We start from the raw sequence: 22,073 nt of genomic DNA, 5'->3' as shown, positions 1-22,073 counted from the left end.
TAGTTTGCACTCAAATAGTGGATGAATCTTTTCATTAGTAGATCTCCAAGTCCTTTAAAAGAAGGATCGGGAAAATAATTAATTTATCCTTTCTAAATCATCCCTAACAGATGGAAGTCAAGAGTAACTGTCAATATTTTCACTGATGACAACTCCACCACTTTCCATGCTTGCTTGCTCCATTACTTAACTACCTTTATAGGATCAAATTCAGGGATTGCATGGTTTATGAGGGTGCCAGCATAAGCCCTAGCAAAAGGCCCACAAAAAAAAAAAGCAGCAAAGAGTCCTGTGACACCTTATAGACTAACAGACGTATTGGAGCATGAGCTTTCGTGGGTGAATACCCACTTCGTTGGATGCATGCATTCACCCATGAAAGCTCATGCTTCAATACGTCTGTTAGTCTATAAGGTGCCACAGGACCCTTTGCTGCTTTTACAGATCCAGACTAACACGGTTACTCCTCTGATACAAAAAGAAAACTTTGCCAAGGGAATGCAATGACAGCTAGTGTACTCCAATAGTGGGGCATTGCTTTCTGGAAAGCATTTGTGTTCAGGGTGGCTAGGAGATGCCCTAATTCAGCAAAGCCCTTGACCTTTGGTAGCCTTCTCTGGTGAAGCTTCAGTGGAGCCCTAGATATAAACTAAAGGCTTCACCACCCCAGAGCAGCAGCAGTAACATTGTGAACTCTCCTTTAGGGCAAATTCCCCACTCACTCAATAGGGCTTGGTAGAACAAGGCTGCATGAATCTCCTGTTTCAGTACTGGTGAATCTGGTCCATATAACCATTAATACTCCCTACAGCAGCTTCATTCCATTACCTTTTATCCTGACCTTGTTGTCAAAAGAATGTAAGCAGGGTCTGAATGAGCTCTCCCCTGACATCTAGTGATGAGCTGGAGGAGAAGACTTCAGGAACCGACCCCATATGCATAAGACATGTCTAGTTGCACAACATGATGGAGCTGCTTTGCCCAAATGATCACTTTTGACTGGTGCTGGATTGCAAGTCACTGTTATTGGGGGGCAGGGGTAATAAAATGTTGTTACCCTTGTGTGAATAATGGGCAGCAGAATGGTGTTTGTCATGCCATGACTGAGGGACTTACCCTCAATTGAACTGCACTCCCTAGGCTGAGGGCAGGTGTGCCAAAGGCCAAGGGAGATGAGAGAGGGTTGGGATAGGTGTTTTTACCTGGTGATGTGGGCTCTGCCTAACGGTCCTAGACATCATTTGATCCTCCCCCTCTCCAGTGTGTAATGAAAGAGCTTATTAAGACTCAATTGAGAGTGGTTTGGTGCAGATCAATAAAGCTAAAATCACTGACAATTAAGTCTAAGCATTAGATCTGCTATGGGACAGTATCTCTGATTAAAGGGACTTCTCAGCTTGTGCTAGCTGTGAGGCTCCTCCACTAACAGCTGTGTTAAGTGGTGGGACCTCAAGACATCCTTGAGCAGACAGCAGTGGAGTAGTGAGTGGATGGCATGGTACAAGAGATGTTTCAACTGCTCTCGTCTGTGCAAGGAGTAAGAGTGCTTCACTGCCACCACCAGCTGAACCAGGGAGAGATTGAAATTACACTTGTTTAAAATAATAAAAAAATAGTGTGGTGACAGTGAATCATAGTGTTAGGGTATACTTAGATATTGATAGTATATAATTATAGGGGTTTAATAATTAATATAGATGATTTTAGATGCTTATGGCTACCAATAACAAGATGCTGGTGGCAAACAGAGTCAGAGAAATCCAAAATGGAGGTCTGGGAGAGATTTGGCCAATAGTAAGCAAGCTGAAGTGACATGAGGTCATTTCAAAACCCTGAAGGGAGGTGTCAGTGAAGCATAACACAGGTTAAGGGGGGAGGGATAGCTCAGTGGTTTGAGCATGCATCTACTAAACCCAGGGTTGTAAGTTCAGTCCTTAAGGGGACAAAAATTAGTACTTGGTCCTGCTAGTTAAGGCAGGGGGCTAGATAGACTCAATGACCCTTCAAGGTCCCTTCCAGTTCTAGGAGATAGGATATCTCTATTAATTAATTTATTTTTATTTAGGTGTTCAATCAGGCTCCTAAGAAGGGTGACCAGAAGCAAATGTGAAAAACCGGGATGGAGTGGGGGGTAACAGGAGCCTATATAAGAAAAAGACCCAAAAATCAGGACTGTCTCTATAAAATCAGAACATCTGGTCACCCTACTCCTAAGGCACAGGTCTTCAATCAGATCCAGCTTTGATCGACAGAGGGCTTAAACCTGATTGGTGGAATGCTCAGGATTGTAAAAATAATCAATCAGAATATGCCAAAATCTGTATATAAGGCATATTCTGATTGATTATTTTTACAATCCTGTAAATAAGGCAGAGAGCTGACTGGCTTTAGTCCAGTGGTGGGCAGCCTGCAGACTATGGGCTGCATGTCGCCCATCAAGGTAATCCACTGGTGGGCTGCAAGATAGTGTTTACATTGACCGTCTGCAGGCACAGCTGCCCGCAGCTCCCAGTGGCCATGGTTCACCATTCCTGGCCAATGGTAGCTGAGGGAAGCGGTGCAGGCTGCAGAGAGGTGCTGGCCACTGTTTCCCGCAGCTCCCATTGGCTGGGGACAGGGAACTGTGGCCACTAGAAGCTGTGGGCGGTCATGCTTGTGGACTGTCAATGTAAACACTGTCTCGTGGCCTGCCAGTGGATTGGCAGACACAGGTTGCCCACCACCACTTTAGTCAGTCCTGGTGTGAGTGAAAAATACTGGAGTGAGAGGGAGCACAAGCAGGAGAGAAGAAAACATCTAAAAGAGCAAAATCACTAAAGAAGAAAGGAACAGAACAATGGGCAGCAGAATATAAACAAAACAGAAGGATCTTTTCAGAGGAAAAGAAGACTATGGGAAAAGTAAGCACAGTGATTTTGATAATGAATTGAATGAATGGGTGTGTTTGAGATAATAAAGTTGGATGTCTGTGTATGTTTGTTATTATGTTTTTAAATATTTCAAATAAGTAACTTGTTGCCAGCATTCTGTCTGACTGGCCACTGCATATAGAATGTAACCACTGAAAATATATATGTAACCACTGAAAATAATATCATAATGTTAAATACTTTAACATGTATCTGCCAGTAGTTTGTTATCTTATAATACGTGTCTTATAAACTGTAAGAACTTATTTTTTGTTCTAAATATATACTTTAGAATAGATTTACTGTATTAGGACGTGTTAAATAAAAGTTATTTTTGTTTTCAAAGAATTGCTGCCTGTCAGTCCTTTGAGCGGAGGGCTGTATCCATGTCCTCCCAGGGGTAAACATAATTAATCTGTTCTGAGGAGTTTTCCATAGGTTGGAGGGAAACTCCTTTGTAAAAACCTGTCAATTCCTCTAGGGCGAGCCACCCCCTTTCATCTACCAAAACCAGACAAATTACTGATATAGGCAGGCTGTTGTGGGGGGAACCTTGAGTCTGATTTTAGAGGTAATTGGCAGGGCAGCAAATGGAGCAAACAAAGCAAGCTGCCAAATGGCTGGTGGAGCGAGCAGCCGAACAGAGGAGCAGCAAGGTGCCTTACATCATCTCCCCCCCTCCCCCAGGTGAACTCACATGACTCTATCTCTGAACTCTTGGTCTTCATTGACCAAGGACAACAATTATGAGTGGGGTGATGTAGAGGAAGAGAGGGCAGGGGTGCCATTTGTGGGGGGCTGGAGTCCCCCCTGAATTTCATACAGGAGAAGTGCGAGCTCCCACGTGCCACGTGGAATTCCTGGGGCAGAGTTTAGGGGGAGGCATTGTTTTAGAGATAACACAGGGGACTCAGGAAAAAATACAGCCAAGCCCTCAGAGCCAAGGTTCAGAAGAGGGGGAGACTTGGGAGTGTAGGTGAAAAGAAGGGGCCAAAACCAAAGGAAGGGATAGCAGTGGTACAGAAATGTTCCCACTCTCTACCTGTGGTACCTACCAGGCTGTAGTAGGCAGCTCCGCCACAACACCATCCAGGACTGTCTAGCGAAGGCCATCAACCCGCGTCTGGGAGAGATCACCGTCAACCGCACCGTCCCCGGCGCCGACAGCCCACTGTGCCCAGACATCATCGTCATGGACGAGTATCGGAAAAAGATCATCCTCGTCGATGTGACAATCCCATTCGAGAATAGGACCCCGGGCTTTCACAAAGCCCGAGCCCGCAAACTCAAAAAGTATGCTCTCCTGGCCGACACCCTGTGGACAAAGGGCTATGAGGTATACACCGACGCTCTGATTGTCGGGGTCCTGGGTGCCTGGGACCCCTGTAACGAGCATTTACTGAGGACCTGCGGGGTAGGCCGTCACTACGTGTGGCTCATGCTACATCTAATGGTCTTGGACACGGGACATTTACACAGAGCACATCACCAGCCACCGCCGATACTGAGAATGAGCTGGCGTGACTTCGCGCACCCACAATGAGGAAGAGACCTGAAGACTTCCTCTGTTGGACCTTATCCCCTGAACCCACTGAACCGAACTGAACTCCACCATATGAGGGTCATCCTATCCTCATTACTCGGCCCACTTATTTATACCTATGATTACCTGTAATTCCTGTATGAACGATGTACCCTCACTGCTTGCTGACTGTACCTTGATTCATCCACCTTAAACCCCCGCATTGGGGATGCTGCAGGCTGTATGTGTTATGCGGTATCCAATGTCAAAATACTAACATCCCCCTACACTCAGTATGGCACCCCCGATGACTATTAACTGAATTTTCAATGCTCTGTATCATTTATTTTTAAACATTTTCTAATAAAATTTTAATTCTGAGCATCTCACAGGGTCTAACCTACTTTTCGTCACAGCCTCTCTGAAGTAAAGCAGGGCTGTTATCCCCGTTTGTACAGATGGGGCACTGAGATGGACTAAAGGCCAGATTTTCAAAGGTATTTACGCACCTAGTGGGATTTTCAAAAGTGCCTCAAAGGTTAGGTGCTTTCTAAAGCCCACTAGATACCTAAGGCAGCCTCCCCCCCCACCCCGTGTCACACACTGAGGGGGTCATTAAGGCAAGTCTCCCCCGTCAATGTCACATGCTGAGGGGCTGTTAGGGCAGTTCCCCAAGTCAGTGTCACACATGCTGACAGTCCACGAGGGCAGTTCCTCCCGCCCCACAGCGTCACACACTGAGGGGTCATTGAGGCATGTCCCCCCCCATCAGTTCCAAATGCTGAGGGGTCGTTAGGACAGGTCCCTCCCGCCCGCAGTGTCATACGCTGAGGGATCACTGAGGCAGGTCTCGCCCCCCCGCCCAGGGCCAAATGTGGAGGGGTCGTTAGGGCAGGTCCCTCCCCCGCTCAGTGTCACACGCTGAGCGGCCGTTAGGACAGTTCCGCCCCGCGCCTGTTAGGGGCCGGGCTCTGCGTGGGGGGTTCGGGCAGTTCCCCAGCTGAGGGGCCGGGCCGGGCCGGGCCCGGGGGACGTTGGCTGCCGATTAGCGCGGCCTCTTCGCGTGGCGGCGCGGGCAGCCGGCGCGCAGCTAGGGGCCGCCATCCGGCGCGCAGCCCAGTGCCGCTGCACCATGGCCGCCTCCGCAGCGCCCTGCTACTTGGGATGGGACTTCAGCACCCAGCAGGTACACGGGCGGTTGGCGGCTCCGCTCCCCCACGGGGAGCAGCCGGGCCCGAGCTCCGGCGGCTGGACAGGGAGGAGCTGCGGGTGTGCACAACCCACTTCGGCAGTGAGAGGAAGAGGCTCAGCCCAGCCCCCGGTTTCCGCCCCGTTCCCAGTGACCGCACAGAGTAGCCGCTCGGGAGACCGCCGGGGCAGGTGGCAGAGCCTGGGGGAGTCCCCAGTCAGTGTAATACCCCCCCGGCCCGGTCCTCTGCGTGTGGGGAAGGGGGTTAGTCCAGGAGCAGGGGCCATGCTGTAGAAGGGGCCCGTCTATGAGCCGGGGGGTCTCTGGCATGGGGATTCAGCCGCAACAGTCTGACTAACTTGGTCGCCCACTGGGCTAGGAGGTGGGCCCTCCTGGCGAGTGGAAAAAAGCCCCCACTGCTGTAGTAGTAGTAGGATAAGAGAGGTGGGTGGAGGCAGGTGAGGAGGGGGTGACACAGACCGCGTGCCTGGGCGAAGTGCAGAGTTCGTAGCTGAACTGCTGCAAGATTTGGGGGTGTTTGGAGACAGGATTTTGATTTGGGCCATGGGGGTTGGGGGTGGGGCAAGCACAAAGTTTGGCTTGATGTCCACGTTTTTTGTAATGCTTTGGGTAGATGACTTTGGCTCTTGTATCCAATGCTTCCAGGCTAGGCGCCTATGAAACCTGGTGCTTCAGTGGTTTTCTCATCTGTATTTTCCTTGCTTTGTTGTTAGCAATATATTTTTGATAATAAGTAAAATATTGTCACCAATATGTAGTAACAGTAACTAAATAGAAACTGCTGATCTCTACTGCAAGACAGTAGAAATTCTGACTGAGTTCTTGACTCACTGGGTTCCTGGAATTACAAATCAAAGGTCAATAGTACTAATGTCCAAATTTGGCCCACTGATTTTACATTATCCTGCCCCCCTTCAAACTGAAGAGAGGGAAATAAAGGGAAAACAGGGTAGAAACTACTAGTTAAAACACCTGTGACCAGACAGAAATTTGTCTCCTGTGCTTTATTTAATATGTATAGCAACATGCATAGACACTTGAAAGTTGTGCACTTCTTAGCTTCTGTAGGCTGAGCTCATTGCATACACTAGAGGCTCCTTCTATTCCTCCATTCTCTCTGTCCCCCAAACTCTCTGTGTGTCACCTTTCTATGCCCTTCTATTACTCCCACCACTTCCTTCCTCGTGACAGAGGTTGTGTCCCCCTCAGGTCCCCCTCCACCATGTTAGTGGTTCCTTGTGTTCCCCCCATTACCTGTTTCTCTTATTTCTGTTAGAATCCAGGCTACAGATAGTTTCCCCATGCAGAAAATTAAGCTTCTGCCTTTGATATGTGTAGGCAGCAGTAGGTGAGGGCAGAGAACTTTCTCTTCCTTAGCACTAAGCAGTCTGGGGAGCCTGCATGCCATCCTCAGTGGCAAACCCTCCTCCACAACCAAGCTCCCGTGGATACTTTGGGGGCTGGAGTCAGAGGCCACGAGAGTGAACCCCAAGGATGATGTGCTGGAGAAGGAAATGGGGGACAGGTGACAGAGAGATCCAATAGCATGGCAAGCCAGGACTTCTTTTTGACTCCTGAGCAGTCTAGCCACTCTCAGCACTCCAGCTATGGTGAGTCTGATGCAGGGGAGGGAATCTCTGGTAAGTACTCATTTTGCTTCACTATTGCATGGACACACATTTTCATGTACTACTTTTTTAATCAAGCTGGAAGAGGTAGTGAAATAACCAGTACAGGTACAGTTGCTATCTGCTTCTCATTGCTGTGTACAGCTGGGCAGAGAGGGCCCTGCAGAACGGTTTGTTTATGGACACTTGGATGTCCCATGAATCCTCCACAAAAATGTCTAGGAAACTTTCCTGGAGGTAATTTGCAATCCTTTGGCAATGGTATCTTGGGAGGGCTGCCTTGTGGAGCTTGGTTGTGGAGGAGGGTTTGCCACTGAGGATGGCATTCAGTTCCTTGTAGAAGTGGCATGTCTGCAGCTCTGCACCAGAACGACTGTTTGCCTCCCTTGCCTTCTGGTATGCATGCTTCAGCTCTTTGGCACTGCTGTATATCCTTATTGTAGCTCTTCTCCTTCATGCCTTGAGCGATCTGGCATAGATGTCAAAGTTCCTGTAGTTGGAGCAGAGCTGTAACTGCACAGCCTCCTCTCCTCACAGACCTTGGAGATTCACCACCTCCAGCATACTCCAGGCAGAAGCATGTTTGCTGCATGGAGTCAGCACAGTCCACTGGGCATTAGCTATATTAGCTCTCCATTCCGAGTAAACAGGAAGAATAATTTCAAAACTTCCCAAGGCTTTAAAAGAGGAGAGGTGCACAGCTGTGTATCTGGCTGCAGGGCAGCAGAGTTGAAAACAGTGACCTTAGTGGTCACGGTGGGCATTGTGGGACACCTCCTGGAGTCCACTTAAGTCAGTGGTCCCCAACGTGGTGCCCACGGGCTTCATGGTGCGCGCCGGGGCATTTATGTGTGCCCGCCTAGTGCCTAGCAGGGGAGAGAAGCCACGGCCCCGCGCCTGTCGGGAACAGAGAACTAAGGCTGCAAGTGCAGTGTTCTCTGTTCCCAGCAGGTGCGGGGCCTGCCTAGTGTCCAGCAGGGGAGAGAAGCTGCAGCCCCATGTCTGCCAGGGACAGAGAACTCCGGGGCTGCAGGGTGTGAGCGCCAGTGTTCTCGGTCCCTGGCAGGCGTGGGTCCACAGCTTAAGCTGGAGAGAAGCTGTGGCCCTGCGCCTTCTGGGGACAGAGAACTCCAGGGCTGCAGGCTGCGGGTGCTGGGGTTCTCCGCCCCAGGCAGGCACGGGGCCACGGCTTAAGCCGGAGAGAAACTGCGGGCCCACGCCTGCCTGGGACAGAGAACTCCGGAGCTGCAGGCTGCGGGGGCCAGTGTTCTCGGTCCCAGGCAGGTGCAGAACCCGCCTAGTGCCCAGCAGGGGAGAGAAGCCGCAGCCCCGCACCTGCTAGGGACAGAAAACTCCGGGACTGCAGGCACCAGTGTTCTCTGTCCTTGCGTCTTCTCTCTGGATTCATATATTATGTAATATTAAATATGATGGTTTTTGTATTATTTAATGTACAAATACAAAATAAGCCTTGAAAAATTGTTGGTGCCCGCCACACACTTCTGAAAACATAAATGTGCTACTGGTCACAAAAAGGTTGGGGACCACTGACTTAAGTTGACATAAGCAACACAGTGTCTGCACTGACAATGCATCACCCTAACTGTGTTAACCTAAGCGCTATGCCTCTTGCTGAGGTGCCTTACGTTGACTTAACTTTGTAGTGCAGACACGGCCTTACATTTTTGTTTTTAAGTGAAATCTGAGATTCTGGAGAGCAAGATAGCGCTTCAGAGGAGTGCTGATATGGTGCATGGATGCACACTGGCCATTTCTGAACCTTGCTAGTTTTATACAAATGACAATTGTCCAGAAAAAAAATTCTTCTAATCAGTGAGTGGAAAGCTCTTTCTTATGCATGTGGGGCCTGAGCTGTTCACTTCTGCATAATTTAAGCTGTCATTTTTAAAACGTTTCTCATTTATACAGTTGCTAAGATAAACTTCCAAGTGTGAACCAGATATTACTGATGCAGCAGTGCGTTCCTGATTCTTAAGACTATCCAGCTGCAGTGCCTCGCTAGTGCTTGTAGTAATTTTGTGTGCCCAACCTGAGACACCTGGAAGGGCTTAGTTTTCAGACATTGCTGAGAACCCACTCTTTACAAATCATCCTCCTTTTGAAAATGTAGGCCTACATTTTTGTGCACTTTTGATTTCTTTCAGCTTAAAGTTATTGTTGTTGATGAGCAGCTGAGAGTCATCTATGAGGATAACATTAATTTTGACAAAGACCTTCCGGAATTTGGGTATGTTTTTGAATTTTATTCAGTTAGTGGAGGGGTCGGCAACCTTTCAGAAGTGGTGTGCCGAGTCTTCATTTATTCACTCTAATTTAAGGTTTTGCGTGCCAGTAATACATTTTAAAATTTTTAGAAGCTCTCTTTCTATGTCTATAATATATAACTAAACTATCATTGTATATAACGTAAATAAGGTTTTTTAAATATTTAAGAAGCTTAGTTTAAAATTAAATTAAAATGCAGAGCCCCCTGGACTGGTGGCCAGGACCCAGGCAGTGTGAATGCCAATGAAAATCAGCTCTCATGCCGCCTTTGGCACGTGTGCCATACGTTGCCTACCCCTGAGTTAGTGTGATGTTCAGTCCAATGTGGTGTACCTTTGAAGGGCCTTCACCCCATGGATCTACTGAGTGTGGAGGCATGAACACAATTTCTAGCTTGTCTCAGTGTGTGATATTTGGCAACACTGCAAAGATGATGTAAACTCTTGTGATGTTTAGTGCTTTTCTTAAAGCCTCTGATTACAGGAGAATCGCAGCTTTCATTTAAAAAAGAAAGATTTTAGCTTTCATGGTTGTGGTAAAAAACTTGAAAACATGAAGTGAGTGCATTCTAAAAGACCAGAAACCAAAAAGCAAATACCAAGTACCCCCTAATTTATCATTTTTTAAAAAGCTCCTGATTTTTAAGTCAATCTCATGAGTTTTTTGGGTATAGCTCATGATTTTTGAAAACTGGGAGTTGGAAATCATAGATTATTTGGGTTGGAAGGGGCCTCAAGAGATCATCTAGTCCAACCCCCTGCTCAAAGCAGGACTGGTCCCCAAATGGCCCCCTCAAGGATTGAGCTCATAACCCTGGGTTTAGCAGGCCAATGCTCAAACCACTGAGCTATCCTTCCCCCCAAATATTGCCTTTGTGTTTGGAAAAGGGATGCTATGCCAACACCAAATAAGGTGTCATAGTATAATTCTCCACTCTGAACCTTAGCGTCCAAAAGATGGGGTACCAGCATGAATTCCTCTAAGCTTGACTACCAGCTTAAAACCTGTAATGCTGCCACCAACCAGGAATTCCAGTGCCTGGTACACTCTGGTCCCCTTAAGACCTTGCCCGGGGAACCCCAAGACCCAGACCCTCTGGATCTTACCACAAGGAAAGTAAACCCTTTCCCCCACCGTTGCCTCTCCCAGGCTTCCCCCGGACCTCCTGGAAGATGCACTGTGATCAAGACTACCTAATCTTAAACAGAAGGAAAATGCACTTTCCTACCTCCTCCTTCTTCTCTCCCCCCCACAGAACTGTCTCTGGAGAGGAGACAGTATCACACAGAGAGAAAAGCTCTTCTCCCCTTCCTCCTTCTCCCCACCAATCCCTGGTGAATCCCAGACCCCGTCCCCTGGGGTTCACACCAAATAAAAAAAAACAACAATCAGGTTCTAAACAGAAACTTTTAATTAAAGAGAGAAAAACAGTAAATTACTTCGGTAAATGTAAAATGAATAGGTCAGTCTTCAGCAATGAACCACTGGGAATACCCTCCCAGCCTAAGTATATAAGTACAAATTAAAATCCTTTCAGCAAAATACAAATTTGAACTCCTTTCAGCCAAATATACATTTGCATAAAACAAACAAACAAAAATATACATAAAACAAACATAAGCCTAACTTGCCTTATCTACCTAGTACTCACTATTTTAAACTTATAAGAGCCTGTATCGGAGAGATTGGAGAGAAACCTGGTTGCATGTCTGGTCCCTCTGAGCTCCCAGAGTGAACAACCACCAAATTCCAACAGCACACACAGAAACTTCCCTCCCTCAAGATTTGAAAGTATCCTGTCCCCTGATTGGTCCTCTGGTCAGGTGACAGCCACGTTTACTGAACTTGTTAATCCTTTACAGTCAAAAGAGATATAAAGTACTTCTGTTCTATTAACTCCTACTATCTGTTTATGACATAAGGTTTGGAAGGGACCTTTGGGAATATGCTGGAGCAGATCCATTGACCAAAAATGCTCTAAGGGGATGTAGGAGGGCAGTGCGTGTTACTCCAATCTGTGTCCTGGAGTGTATACATTCCATCCTGCAAGTTGCAGACTTTTTGCACAAAACTTGCTTGATCAAATTTTATATGGCAAGAAGTGGATTTCACCCATGCTGTGATGTAAATCCATTGATAGTAAACATTAGGAAGTTTAGAAGGTGTTATGACTGACAGACTAAGTTTAATTGGTGCATCAAAAACTCCATGTCCTATATTTAAGAACAGGCTTTAGGTTCTGGAATAGCTGTTTGCATATGCACTTAATCAATTTATATGAGTAAGCTTAATAATCACAAACAGCTGCAGTAGGTGTACAGTGTGCCAGAGTGACAATATCCTATAATATCTTGAATGAATTCTATTGCATTAAGTTAAACCTTATTGAATTAATGTTAATAGCTTTGGGGTACATTGTATTAGAATACAAATTTTTATGTACTATTGTGAGATTGTATGGGACTTCTTTATCAGGAAGACAAGATTAATGCAATTTTGGAAGATATTTGGAACTTTAGAAAGTCTTTTTGGAACAAAACTTGGATTCCCTAGGAAATTGCTTGGGGTGATGGGAATGCAAATTCACCCTCTGAAGCCAACCTTTTGAAGATATGCCCTGGAGGGAGAGACCCATTGTGTACTAATCACCTGCTTCTGGAAACTCCAGTTCAGAGACTCCTGAACTAAAAGGGAGCTGAATATTGTATGAGTGTGCTTGTTCTCAGCTGAAGTTATGATGAACTTGTAACCAAAAGGACTCCCTTAGGGTGGGTGGGGGTGTTGAAGGACGTATCCTGCCAGAACCCATGTTAGAGTTGGGATGTACTGTGGTAGGCTAATTAGCATGTGTGTAGATAAATAATAATAGGAGATAGAACTATCTACTAGAAGTGGAAGGGACCTTGAAAGGTCATTGAATCCAGTCCCCTGCCTTCACTAGCAGGACTAAGTGCTGATTTTTGCCTCAGATCCTTAAGTGGCCCCTTCAAGGATTGAACTCACAACCTTGGGTTTACTAGGCTAATCCTCAAACCACTGGGCTATCCCTCCTCCTACATCTGATTGTTTTCTCTGTAATGCTTTGTACCTTAAGAATAAAGTAGGCCTGTTTAGAAAACTGTGTGGCACTTATATCTGTAGCAATCACTCTTATCAGTCTCTAAAGAGAAAGCAAGCAGGTTTGTTTAGGCAAAATATTTAGGCTGGTAAATACGCAGTGAAGGCAGGGAACTGTAGGTCAGAAGGGAGAGAGATGGATGTCTCTATCCAAGAAAGGCAACAACCGGGGAGCTGGAAGCCTGAGAGTTGGTGCCTTCACTGAACCCCCAAGGGGAGATACAAGTGCAGTTACTTTATGTCAGAGTTCAGGGCATCATGCACATGCACATTTTGCACACTAAGGCTTTGTCTACACTACATCATTTATGGTGGTGCAGCTGCACCAATACAGCTATGCCACTGTAGTGCTTCAGTGAAAATGCTCTAAGCCTACAGGAGAGAGCTCTCCTGTTGGTTTAATAACTCCTGCTCCACAAGAGGCAGTAGCTATGTCAGTGGGAGAAGCTCTCCCACCAATATAGCACTGTCTACACTGGCATTTAGGTCAGTATAACTTTTGTCGCTCAGGGGCATGGATTATTCACACCGCTGAGCGATGTAAGATGTATTGAAGTAATTTGTAGTATAGACAAGGGCTCACTTTGGATAGACTTTGTGTGGGTACTTGGCTTTTAGGACACCAGCACGCCTTGTAGGACACCAGCATGAATATAAAAGACCAAGAGTTTACTGCTGCATGAGATCTGTGCAGGTGGACCCTTCCACCTATGCAGAGCCTCAGTGACTGCAGAGTACTGGACAAATGTAGGAGTCTACCCTCTTAGATCTCACTGCAGGATCAGGGACTTTTTTATTTTTTTTCCCTGTGACTAGTCAAAATATCAAAATGTTAGTTCCAGAGAGCAGGCTGAGTTTTCTAACTCCGTTTTTATCCTTGCTATGTACTAAATAGTACTGTGTGCTCTTTGATCATAAATGATCATGTGAAAAAACTGCTTGGAGGGGGAAAAATGACCAAATGTGAAAAAAAGACAGGTCATCCTCCCACCTCAACAATATTGTCTTTCTGCAGGACTCATTGCGGCATCCATGTCCACAGTGATAAGCTGACAGTGACTTCACCTGTGTTAATGTGGGTCAAGGTAAGAACATGTTTTAATTTTGGTTGTCTGAGTATATTTGTGTTGTTATATGATTCATCTTCTTAACTCGGGATTATAATTATGAGCAGCAATTAAGATTTCCATTCAAGCTAAGGTGTTTTGTTTGCTTGTTTTCTATTTTTTTTGCATGCAGATCTATCTCTTTGAAATGGAAATTTTCACATCATAAACAAGTGAAACTGGGGTTCTTAAGTGGTTATGCTTTTGTTTATTCACTTTCCATTGTTTTTAATACTAGATGCATGAAAAATAGTTCTTTCATAACTGATTTTGAACCCTTTTCAGCCCAGCTGAATATTGCAGAATATTGCATCTGGTGGATAGAATTTGGCCCATGTTCCTTCTTTTTTAATTAGGAAAACATTCTTTGTTTGCTGTCTTTGTTTCATATGGAAAAGGAGCCAGTTTGGCTTTGCTTTGTTTACTTTTTTGTTTGTGCAACATCAGAGTTAATTTCATCCTCTTAGAATAAGATTTATTATCCAGTTTTTGTTTCCCTCTGCTGGCTGGCTGGCTGGTTCTGCAGCAGCTGATCATAAAACTTTGCAGTGCAGGCCCTTTATGATAATGGTAGAAAATCTTTAGTTTAAAATACTGATGATTTCCTTTTGTATTCTAAAAACATATATTCACGATCCAGAGAAAATTACTTATGTAGGTTCAGATTCTGTACCGCGTATTCACAGTGAGTAGAATCTTACTATGTAAGTAGTCCTAGTAAGGCATCTTGTCTAGTGAAGTCGTGAGTAAGGGTGGCAAAATCTAGGTCATAGCAATGATTGTGTAAAGGTAGATTCATTTTTGGTCCTAATTTTACTTCAGAGTGTCTTTTGAAAAATCTCATGGCAAGAGCAAAAATTTCAGACTTGAGTGTCTAAAGGTTAAGCATTTAAATCCATATTTAGCCATCTGAATAAATCATCTGAATTTCAGAGGTGCTGAATGTCCATAGCTCCCATTGGAATCAGTGGGAGTTGAGGATGCTCAGCATCTTCCAAGACTGGACCTTGCCCCACAAAGAATTCCATGGGTTTTCCAAACGTAAGAACAAAATAAATTGTTCCATTTTGCACCTGTCAACCTCAACAATGTCTCTTTAATATATTGGAACCTGAGGAAGACCAAAAAAAGAGCCAAGATCTAATGATTTGTCCTTTGTGATTCAACCTGTTTGAAGAATTTTTTTCTGTAGTTCCCTTTTTTAAAATGGGCTCCTGCTTAATAAAGTAATTTATTCAATTTCTCAACAAATCCCTAGTCATTAGCTGATTTTTCATTATCTATTACTGAACCCTTATCAGTGATGACAGATACTTACAATTTAATTCTGAGGACTGTGAGTATGCATAATTTGGTAGCTCATTGCAATCACTCTTGATTCTGTTTGTTCTTGTAGGCTCTGGATATGATCTTGGAGAAGATGAAATCTTCTGGCTTTAACTTCTCTCATGTGAGAGCTTTTTCTGGGGCTGGACAGGTTAGTTTTTAAAGGGAAAAATCAGTCATATTGTATGTCCTCAACAGAGTATTAAGGAATAATGATACTTATTATTTAGTAGTATTACAATAGCGTCTAGAAGCCTCAATTAAGATCAAAGTTTCATTGTACCAGACATCGTACAAATACATAATAAGAGACAGAGTCTGCCTGAAGAACTTAAAAGCTAATTTAATACAAGATGCAACCGGTATACAACTGGAAGAAGAGAATAGGACAGAGAGGACAAGGATAACAGTATGGCTACATAGACTAGCTGTGTGTACAACTCGATGGTTTCATGTTTAAATTCTACACACTTATGGGGCTCTATTAAGGTTTTGCAAACATGAGCCATGTTTGGAGATGGAGGCAGAGTTTGAGCAGCTGTGTCTGCAAGATTGTTTCACAGGCACGTAAAGAGAGGGGAATGTACATAGTGAAGAGCTGAACATGCAAAATCTATTCAAGGTGTAGCAAGCATCCCTCTCATCAGAGCTTTTCTTTTGTTGGTTGGTGCACCAGGCATCCTCAGGAATAATGGAAACCAAATGATGGCTGCCTTGTGTGTAAATGTTGCCTCTTGCTTAGGCACTTGTGCAGGGCTTCTCTAATTTAGTCTATATTGCATAGTGCCTTTCTTCTGAAGATGTCAAAGCACTTAGACATTCATTCAACAGTTAAGCCTCACACCATGCCTGTGAGATAAGCAAGTCTTAGACCCATTTTGTGTAAAGTGAAGTGCAGAGAGATTAAGGCAGGCATTATCAGAAGTGTCCATTAATTTTTGGTGTCTCCATTGTCAGTTGCTCAGCTTCAAACTCCTAGGACTGGTTAATCAGAGGTGCTGAACTCTTGCCATTTCATTGACTTCAGTTAAAGTTTTGGATGCTCAGAGAATCAGGGGCTGTATGTTTCAAGTTGAATACCCCAAATTAGTGGTGCCTAAGGGACTTGCTCTGGGTTACACAGTGAATTAGTGGCAGACAAAGTACCTTGAATATGATTAAAGAACCCAGGCATTCTGATTCCCACTTCCCTGCTTTAATCAGTAGACAGAGTCTAACCCTGTGTGTCAGGCCCAAAATTACAGAAAGTCACTCAGTGGAGCCCTGACTGCACTATATAGATGCCGTTCTATGGTGGAATCCTTGGGTAAGGCAATAGCTGCAATGAGCAATATTATAGTAGTGCCCACTAGATGCTGCTTTAGTTAATAGTCTACATTTTTTGCCAGATAAACTCCCGTATTTGATGATTTGGTACATACATTGCTAATTCTTGAACTGTAATTAAATGATCTAATTGGCCTGGATGTCTCCAAAAAAGGTGAACTGTTTAATGAATTAATTAATAAATCTGTGTCCCACTTTGGACATGGTTCTCCTCCATTTAATGTTTGAAATCTAGATCGAAATATGTATTTGACATCTTGGGGGCCATCTTTAATTAAAAAATTTATATCCTCTACAGCAACATGGAAGCGTGTATTGGAAAGAAGGAGCCAGCCAAATTTTAAATAATTTGTCACCTGATCTTCCTTTACATCAATTACTAAAGGTAATATATGCAATGAAGAGCTTTGAAGGGAGAGTGAGCACACACACTTCTTTTTCTGACACTGAATAGTTTCTTTTTCCTTCCAAAATATCCCCTTTGCCTGTCTTTGTTAGAAGCCACTGCAGTATACATTTTTTTCCCTTTATCCCAGGGAGTTCAGTATTTCATCTTCCCCCGGCATGACAGCATGTGATTTTGTTAAAATATGCAGCACCCAATGAGCACCAGAATGTGCGACAAGTGGTCTGTTTATTGTTTTATAAAGCTTAATATTTTTTAAACATCTTTGCCATTATAGATAATATGTTTAGATCTGATTTCCCAGTCAACTCACAAAATTTTATTAGCAAGAAAACTTTATGTGAAACTGGATAGACTTATCTCTGAATGTTCAAACTATGGACCTAGGAGGTCCTGAGCACAGGGTGACTGCTTGGGGTTGTCTTGTGGTTTGTGGACATAGATCTGAAAAGCCTTCTCCTTTAAAGATATAAGTAAAGTAGAGTTCTGTTTGTCTATTGAAGTCCTCTGCATTCAGATTACATCCTGAAACCAGCCTTTCCCACCTTGAGATCAGAAAGAACTTTTAAACATTTGAAAAAGACATCTGTACAACTGGTCTATTCAAATCTTAAATCTGTATATCCGGATTCCCAAATGAAAATATTGTCTGCAATGAACTTGTGAAGAACTTCTGGGGACTGGGTTAAAATACTGCATAGTGGTGTTCTGAGTGTCACATGAAGAATTCCCAAAAGACCGTACCTAGTCATTGGAGACAACAATGTCAGTACAACCCCAATAAGAACAACAGTAGTTATCCATAGGGATAAATCCTGAAAACTGGAACAAAAGGACTATGCTGTGAGAGAACTGTGCTGAAGTAAAGCAGAGCTCAGGAATGGAATCCTTAGCCCCAGCATCTGCTTCAGGGCCTGGTAACCTGCATAGCTGGCCCATGGCTAGCTACTGCAAGATACATAAGAGTGGTAGCTACAGCTTGCTTCTTCTCTCCAACGTGAGGTTTGGCCTGAGGTTTTCACACTGTTTGCAAATCCACTGGCAGTCTCTCCAACATGCTGACATATGGATTGTACATGAGTGTAGAGTCTGACAGTGAGGGATCTCCAGTGCAACAATGTGTTATTTCCATGCGCATGTTCTTGGTGTCCTCTAACATGCTCTAAGCCTCTAACTGCCAAATGCTAGTACTGGATGACAGCCTCGGGATTGATCATTTGATAATTGCCCTGATTTGTACATTCCCTTTGAAGCATCTGGCATTGGCCACTGTCAGAAGACAGGATACTGGGCTAGAATTCTTGGTATTCCATCGATCCGATGATGACAAATCTGAGCAGATCATCTATTGTTGGTCTCATGGTGTGCCCTCTGATGGCTATACAAGCCAATTCTAGAGGTGCACATTTGGCTGCAGATGGTGCGTGGGAAATTCGCAGTCAGTGGGTTGTGTGCTGCTGGTGCTCTGTGACGTCGTTCGTGTGCCTCTTGTAGACGTCAGCAGCAGTCTTCCTCAAAGGCAATGCAGGTATTTCTGACTGTTGCATGCCATTGTGTTCTGTCGCTGGCGATGTCCTCAAGGTCCCTGGATTTGATACTGCTATACTGCAGATTGGCTTTGATGGTGCCTTGTAATGTTTTCGTGGATAACCCATATGCCGGATGCCCTGGGAGAGTCCACCATAGAGAAGATGGCGGGGGATTCTGTTGGCATCCATGCAGCTGACATTACCGGTCCAACGTAGCTGTGACTTCATGATCATCATTTCGATGCTTGTCATCTGGGCTCTCTCGAGGGCCTCAAGATTGGGCATTTTGTCTTGTCAGCGGATCTTCATGATGTTGCGGAGGCAACGCATGTGGAATGCTTCGAGCTGCTTGATGTGACGCCTATATAGTGTCCATGTTTCACACCCATACAAAAGAGATGAAAGAACAGCAGCTGTGTACACAAGCGGTTTTGTTGACATCCGGATGTTGTGGTGGTTTAAAACTTTGACACGCAGATAGCCAAGTGCCTGGCTTGCTTTGGATATTGGTACGTTGATCTCATTATCCAGTGATCCATCACTGGATATGACACTACCCAGGTATTTAAAGTTCTCCACTACTTTAAGCTGAGTGCCATCAATGGAGATACTTGGGACAGAAGCATTTGATCCAGGTACAGGTTGATGGAGAACTTCTGTCTTTCCAAGGCTGATAGTTAGTCTAAAGAGTTGCGTGACCTCGTCAAACTTGTTGACAATGTGCTGAAGATCATTTTCAGTGTGAGCCATGAGAGCACAGTCGTTGGCAAAGAGTGCCGCAAGAAGGAGTTTCTGCACTGTCTTAGTCTTTGTATTCAGGCGATGGAGGTCAAAAAGTGAACCATCGTGCTGGTATTTCAAATATATACCTCGATCCAGATCTTTCATTGCATGGTTGAGGACGCATGCAAAGAACAGGTTAAATAAGACAGGAGCGAGAACACATCCTAGTTTCACGCCGTTTGTGATGTTGAAGGAGGCAGATGTGGCTCCATCAGACAATACTTTGCCTGTCATGCTGTCATGAAAAAGGCGTATAATCTGGACAAATCATGAAAAAGGCGTAGAATTACACTTGGTGTAACCCACTAAGTTCGTTCTTATATTCTATTGTATTTGGGCCTAATACAGGCAGAAATACCTTTTCAGGATTTGGTCATTAGTGTGAAAGTCCCTCCTGGAGTGATAATCTTTATGATGATTTATATTTTTCCCCAGGCTTGTTTTTCTGTCAGTGATAGCCCTGTCTGGATGGATTCCAGTACTACTACCCAGTGCTTATCTCTTGAGAAAGCTGTTGGAGGGGCACAGCACCTAGCTAATATCACTGGTTCACGAGCATGCGAGGTGAGAACTGAAGGAGGAAGGAAAGAAAGTTCTTATATAGTCACTGGTATCTCATTGCAAACTTAGAAAATAATTCTGTCCAAAGCCACTAAGTGTGATATTAGTATGGGGCTGAAACTTATGAAAAGGTAAATTTAGTCTGAATATTGACAAAAACTGTCTGGCAGTGAAATGTATGGGGCTTTGGAATAGCCTCACAAAGGAACGGGTGATGTTCTATTGTTTGGGAGTTGTAAAATTAGACTAGTCAAAGCACTACAAAATGCGTTGTATGAAGCAAACTTGCATTGGCAGAAAGAGTGACTGGATGAATTATTACTACAAGTTACTTCTGTAATTTTGTGGGCCAGATCCTCAGCTGGTGGGGCTATGCTAATTTTCACAAGCTGAGGACCTGTCTCTGAATTTAAATGAGGAAAAAGATGCTGGAGCAGATTAATTTCATTTTTGCTTTCATGCAGATGCCCACAGTAATAAAATATATTAGAGTATTTTAGATAAATTAATAAACGTCTCTAAACAGAGCCCAGCAACACCACTATCCAGTCCTATCCAACACCCATCTCTTCATAGGTAGGGGAATAAAAATGGACCTTTCAGCGCTCCATGGAGGCTAACAAACTCAGACTTTTTGTGGACCTGGGGCATAAGTGAGTTCCAAAGGTCCACGACCATAACAGAGAATGCCCCATCATCCCACCCTTTTTATTGCAATGGGGCTTCAGATCAGGCACCTCCTCCTACCACAGTTGTGACAATATGTCATGGAGTGAGAGGAATCTTTTAGACCAGAGGTGCGCAAACTTTTCCGTCATGTCCCCCATTACTATTCACAGAATTTATGTCTCCCTCATTCATCACTTGTAATCCGAAGTAATCCCTTACTTCTGCGCTGCTGCTGGCAGCATCGCTGCCTTCAGAGCTGGGTGGCTGGAGAGTTGTGGCTGCTGGCTGGGGCATTCATGTTATTTGTGGTGTGGGAGGACTATTTTTTTTTTTTTTATTCCTGGTCCTGTCCTGCCCCCAATACCCACTCTGTTTTTATCCCGCTCCTGCTAGTATGGCAGTGGGTCCTCTGGGACCCGCAGGATTCCAGGTTCTTTGTGCCCCCCCAGAGAACCTCTTGCATGCCCCCCCAATTTGCACCCCACTGTTTTAGACAAGTATCATATGTAAATAGCACCTGGTTGTCAGTTTGTTAGTGATGGTAAGTTTATCAAAATATGCTCCTGTCCATATGCATAGCTCCTTTTGATTCATTGTTGTGCAGAGTGTATGCTCATTTGAGTTGAAATGAAACTTTAAACAGTGCAAAAATGTTTCTTTTTTAACTTATAACAGGCAATGAATTAACTTAAAACAAGTTGAGTATCTCAAGCATTTTTCTTTTATATGATTTAATACATATATGAGAAATAATTATTCCTTAGCCATTAGTTATTTCTGGCTTGAAACACTCTGTCCCCCATTTACCCCACCCATACAGAGTTGTATAAATTGGGAACCTTTTAAGGCTTTGGAGGCCAATGTTTGCATTTTATTGGGTTCCTCTGTATGTAATCAGTATGATTCATTCCACTGAATTGTCATTTCTGAAACATAAATTATGGATAGTAATGCTTTTTCACAGCCTTTTCCCAAAAGGTGAGCAAAATTCTCATAATGAGACTATGCATTATAGCCTGTTTAGTGCAGATTGCCTGCTGTGCACTGACTTTCATCATGCATCAGACAAATTAAATATCCAAAGTGCAATGTATTGAACTCATTACACAGAGTTAATGATTATTGACTCCATTTAATGTTTGTATTCCTAAGCATTTGCATTTCTTTCTCAGCGTTTTACAGGAAACCAGATAGCAAAGATTTACAGCCAGAATCCTGAGGTCTACGCACAAACTGAGGTTGGCTCAACTTCAATCCACTTACTGGAAATCACAACTGAAAATCTTTTTAATTTTTTTAAGGAAATATAAAAAAATTTTTGCTAAAAAGAAGTACATTTTGTTTATTGAATTAGTTTTCATAATGCAAAATAGCTAATGCTTTTATAAAGTGTGTCTTTTTTTTTAATTGTCAGTTATTTGGCAGATGAAAATTAAATATCAGATCCTTTTAGAATGATGCATTTAACATTGTGAATACTTCTGGGTCACAACATTTTGAATTGAAGTTTTTAAAAAGTAGGCCTTAATTTTGCCTGCACAAAATTGCATTTGCACCAGTTTGTGTGGGTATTACCACATTTGTTCACACAAACAAGTGATTATGCACAGTTGATACACTCACAGAACAGCTATTTGCATGCATCAGTGCAATGTTTGCTGATGCAAAACAGATGCCTGGCAGTGTTACCCAGGA

The 22,073-nt window shown here is 44.1% G+C and overlaps 1 protein-coding gene across 1 annotated transcript in view; it reads left to right on the top strand.

The window, feature by feature from the left end:
- The first annotated feature begins 5,447 nt into the window (after positions 1 to 5,447).
- The window catches only part of XYLB (xylulokinase), a 152,507-nt gene continuing 135,881 nt past the window's right edge, over positions 5,448 to 22,073 (top strand). The window contains exons 1-7 of the mRNA XM_032778508.2: positions 5,448 to 5,617; positions 9,435 to 9,517; positions 13,688 to 13,757; positions 15,175 to 15,255; positions 16,729 to 16,815; positions 19,584 to 19,712; positions 21,551 to 21,616. Of these exons, the coding sequence (XP_032634399.1) occupies positions 5,564 to 5,617; positions 9,435 to 9,517; positions 13,688 to 13,757; positions 15,175 to 15,255; positions 16,729 to 16,815; positions 19,584 to 19,712; positions 21,551 to 21,616 (570 nt within the window). The 5' untranslated portion in view covers positions 5,448 to 5,563. The remainder of the gene's footprint in view (positions 5,618 to 9,434; positions 9,518 to 13,687; positions 13,758 to 15,174; positions 15,256 to 16,728; positions 16,816 to 19,583; positions 19,713 to 21,550; positions 21,617 to 22,073) is intronic.

This window comes from Chelonoidis abingdonii, chromosome 2 (assembly GCF_003597395.2).
Source record: "Chelonoidis abingdonii isolate Lonesome George chromosome 2, CheloAbing_2.0, whole genome shotgun sequence".
In the NCBI taxonomy this organism is placed as follows: domain Eukaryota; kingdom Metazoa; phylum Chordata; order Testudines; family Testudinidae; genus Chelonoidis; species Chelonoidis abingdonii.
This window is presented reverse-complemented; position numbering and strand designations above follow the sequence as displayed.